Source organism: Herpailurus yagouaroundi, unplaced genomic scaffold, assembly GCF_014898765.1.
Source record: "Herpailurus yagouaroundi ecotype Mexico unplaced genomic scaffold, PumYag 142, whole genome shotgun sequence".
NCBI classification, from domain to species: domain Eukaryota; kingdom Metazoa; phylum Chordata; class Mammalia; order Carnivora; family Felidae; genus Herpailurus; species Herpailurus yagouaroundi.
In genome coordinates this window covers 18,524,596-18,527,995 of record NW_024412397.1, presented here as the reverse complement: position 1 = coordinate 18,527,995, position 3,400 = coordinate 18,524,596, and the positions used below count along the sequence as shown (strand labels likewise).

General features: G+C 59.7%; 1 protein-coding gene across 1 annotated transcript in view; it reads left to right on the top strand.

The window, feature by feature from the left end:
* Positions 1-3,400, top strand: part of ONECUT2 (one cut homeobox 2) — a 69,350-nt gene that overhangs the window by 10,215 nt on the left and 55,735 nt on the right. Inside the window, exon 2 of the mRNA XM_040478486.1 lies at positions 45-1,145. Within this exon, the coding sequence (XP_040334420.1) occupies positions 45-1,145 (1,101 nt within the window). The remainder of the gene's footprint in view (positions 1-44; positions 1,146-3,400) is intronic.

Genomic DNA, 3,400 nt, shown 5'->3' with positions numbered 1-3,400 from the left:
TCGTCGCGCATGAGGGTGAAGCTGCCGCTGACGTTGCCCGACAGGCGGCGGCAGGGGGGGGAGGGGCGGCGGCGGGGGCCCGAGCCATGAGCAGGAGCTGCTGGCCAGCCCCAGCCCCCACCACGCGGGCCGCGGCGCTGCTGGCTCGCTGCGGGGCCCGCCGCCGCCGCCAACGGCGCACCAGGAGCTGGGCACGGCGGCAGCGGCAGCGGCGGCGGCATCGCGCTCGGCCATGGTCACTAGCATGGCCTCGATCCTGGACGGCGGCGACTACCGGCCCGAGCTCTCCATCCCGCTCCATCACGCCATGAGCATGTCTTGCGACTCGTCCCCGCCCGGCATGGGCATGAGCAACACCTACACCACGCTGACGCCGCTCCAGCCGCTGCCGCCCATCTCCACCGTGTCGGACAAGTTCCACCACCCGCACCCGCACCACCACCCGCACCACCACCACCACCACCACCACCAGCGCCTGTCGGGCAACGTCAGCGGCAGCTTCACCCTCATGCGCGACGAGCGCGGGCTCCCGGCCATGAACAACCTCTACAGCCCCTACAAGGAGATGCCCGGCATGAGCCAGAGCCTGTCCCCGCTGGCCGCCACGCCGCTGGGCAACGGGCTGGGCGGCCTCCACAACGCGCAGCAGAGCCTGCCCAACTACGGGCCGCCGGGCCACGACAAAATGCTCAGCCCCAACTTCGACGCGCACCACACTGCCATGCTGACCCGCGGTGAGCAGCACCTGTCCCGCGGCCTGGGCACCCCGCCTGCGGCCATGATGTCGCACCTCAACGGCCTGCACCACCCCGGCCATGCTCAGTCCCACGGGCCGGTGCTGGCGCCCAGCCGCGAGCGGCCACCCTCGTCCTCGTCTGGCTCGCAGGTTGCCACATCGGGTCAGCTGGAGGAGATCAACACCAAAGAGGTGGCCCAGCGCATCACCGCCGAGCTGAAGCGCTACAGCATCCCACAAGCGATCTTCGCGCAGAGGGTGCTGTGCCGGTCTCAGGGGACTCTCTCCGACCTGCTCCGGAACCCAAAACCGTGGAGTAAACTCAAATCTGGCAGGGAGACCTTTCGCAGGATGTGGAAGTGGCTGCAGGAGCCCGAGTTCCAGCGTATGTCCGCCTTACGCCTGGCAGGTAAGCACAGAGGGTCTCCTGGAGCCAGGCTGCTGTGGAGAGGGCTCCGGGGTTCTTGTGGCCCCAAGTCAGCGCGCCTAGTCTCGGTTCTTTCCTCCTCTTCACTACGCACTTCCTATTTTCTCTCGAATTTCTTTCTTCTACTGTCATTTCCTCTTTCTCCTCCCTTCTTCCATTTCTGTTCTTTTTCTTGTGCATTTTCTTAACTTCTCTCCCCCCCCCGGTGGGGGGGGGGGTTGAGTGGGCGGCCCCCCCCCACGTGTCATTCACCCTCCCCTGAATGTGCCAATTTTACCCTCCATTTCTGACCTTCTCTAGTTGTGGGACAAGGGACGGGGGGTGTGCAGTGTTCACTAGGAGCCTTCTCTTTACAAGACTCACAGAGACTGAGGATTGGCCTTTTTCAAAGCCCTGTGCACTTGAACTCTTGTTGAGACAATACATTTCAGTTTTCCAGGCTGCCCGGTCTCCCTATTTGGAGGCAGTTGAGGGGTTTTGCTCTTCAGAATGGAAAAAAAAAATCTGCGTTCTCGTCCTACCCATCATAGCAGGAAAACTTGTTTAGTTATTAGCAGGAGTCACAATCTTGACCGCTGGGGAACGGGTGGCTAGGTTACAACAGCGCTTCCCAAGCGCAGCTCGGGCCTTGGGGTTGGCGTGGGGAGTTTGTGACCGAAAGAGCCGGCTTCGGCCAGTTCCCACGTCTCTGCCTACAGAAAGGGGAGGGTGGAAGGATGAAGGGTGGGACTAACACATTCGCCTCTACCAGGATTTGGGAGAAAAAACAAGAATGCAGAGCTCCCTGACGAACTCGCGGGCCAATGTTGCCCGGCTCCCAGCTTTTGCTGGGGTTTGCCAAGGTTTGGCTTGGCTTGGAGAGAAGCTAGGCGCTCCTGAAGAGAGGTGCTGAAAAATTAAGATGCAGGTTAGTTAATGCATCTTGGCCACCGGCTACAGGCTCCGCCTTTGCATTAAGGGGACGCTGATTGTGCGCTGTAGCGCGGCTGCGGGGAGGGCTGGCGGCCCGCGGGAGGGGACGGGTCGACGCGCTGGTTACATTGTTCTGGTGCGGGCTTGGTTCTTTGTGCCTCCTCTAGCGGCCGAGCCGCGAGGTACAGCCCTCTATTGTTCTAGGAGCAAGGATACCTCCTGTGTGGGCGGCGGGAGCGAGAGAGAAGGACGCAGCAGTGGCTGCGACTGGCACAGAGTTGCGCGCTTTTGTGCGCACAGACCCAGCGCGGTGCGCGTGGCAATTGCGCTGCCTCCCTCCCCCCAGGACCTAGCCGCCGTCCCAGAGAGGCAGAGGTTCACCGCGCCCCACTGGGGAGGACACAGAGTACCCCACTGCAAGTCCGGATGGGCAGTTTCTCTTGCACTGGGCCCATCTCTCCAGATCGGTGGGCCACCAAAGGGGACAAATCGTAGTGGCAGTGATTTACATGGGTGCGGGAGGTCGTTTGTGCGTTGTGTGCGGCCAGCACGGTTCGGAGCCAGCTACATACAACGCGCTTCCGGAGCCGCAAGCTCAGGCTTCCTCTCCCGCTCCCTGGGGCTTTCCCCGCACCACTGAGCCTGACTTATGGGGTGCACTCTACCGACGCCGGATGGGGCCGGGGGCGTGTTCACCCAGGCTTGGGAGGGGGCGTTTCCACTCTGACCGCCTCCGCCTTTGCCGGCTGTTGGAGGATTCTGATCTTCAAGCAGTAATCGCCCCCACAGTACTGATCTGAAAAGGCAAAAAAACAACAACAAGAAGCAAACAAAAAAACTAGCTATCCCCCCAAAAGCTTCCCTAAATCGGTGGACTCCTAATACTTTTGTGTGGGTTTACTGATCTTTCTCTTTTAGCTTACTCTTCATTCTCTCCTACAATTTTCTCCTATTTGCTCTTGGTTCCTGGGAAAGATTGAGCAGTGAATAGAGAGCAGCGGTGAGAAATATACTGGAGGCTTACTGACACTTCTGAACAGTGTGGTGCCCCTTTGTCTTAGGCCCGAAAACATCCCCCTAGCCCCTCTCAGGTAATGTCTAGCATAGGCTGGCTTCCTGGGTACAGGCGACCAGAAGGAACGTGGCAGCTGGAGTGGAGGATACAGTTAAAGGCAGGATGATATCTATTCTATTCCAGACCATCTCAGAGCGCTGCCGCCCCCTCACGCCTGTCCAGCAAAGGACAGAGCTTTAGAAAGAAGCTCTTTCTTTAGAAAGAAGAAAGAAAGAAAGAAAGAAAGAAAGAAAGAAAGAAAGAAAGAAAG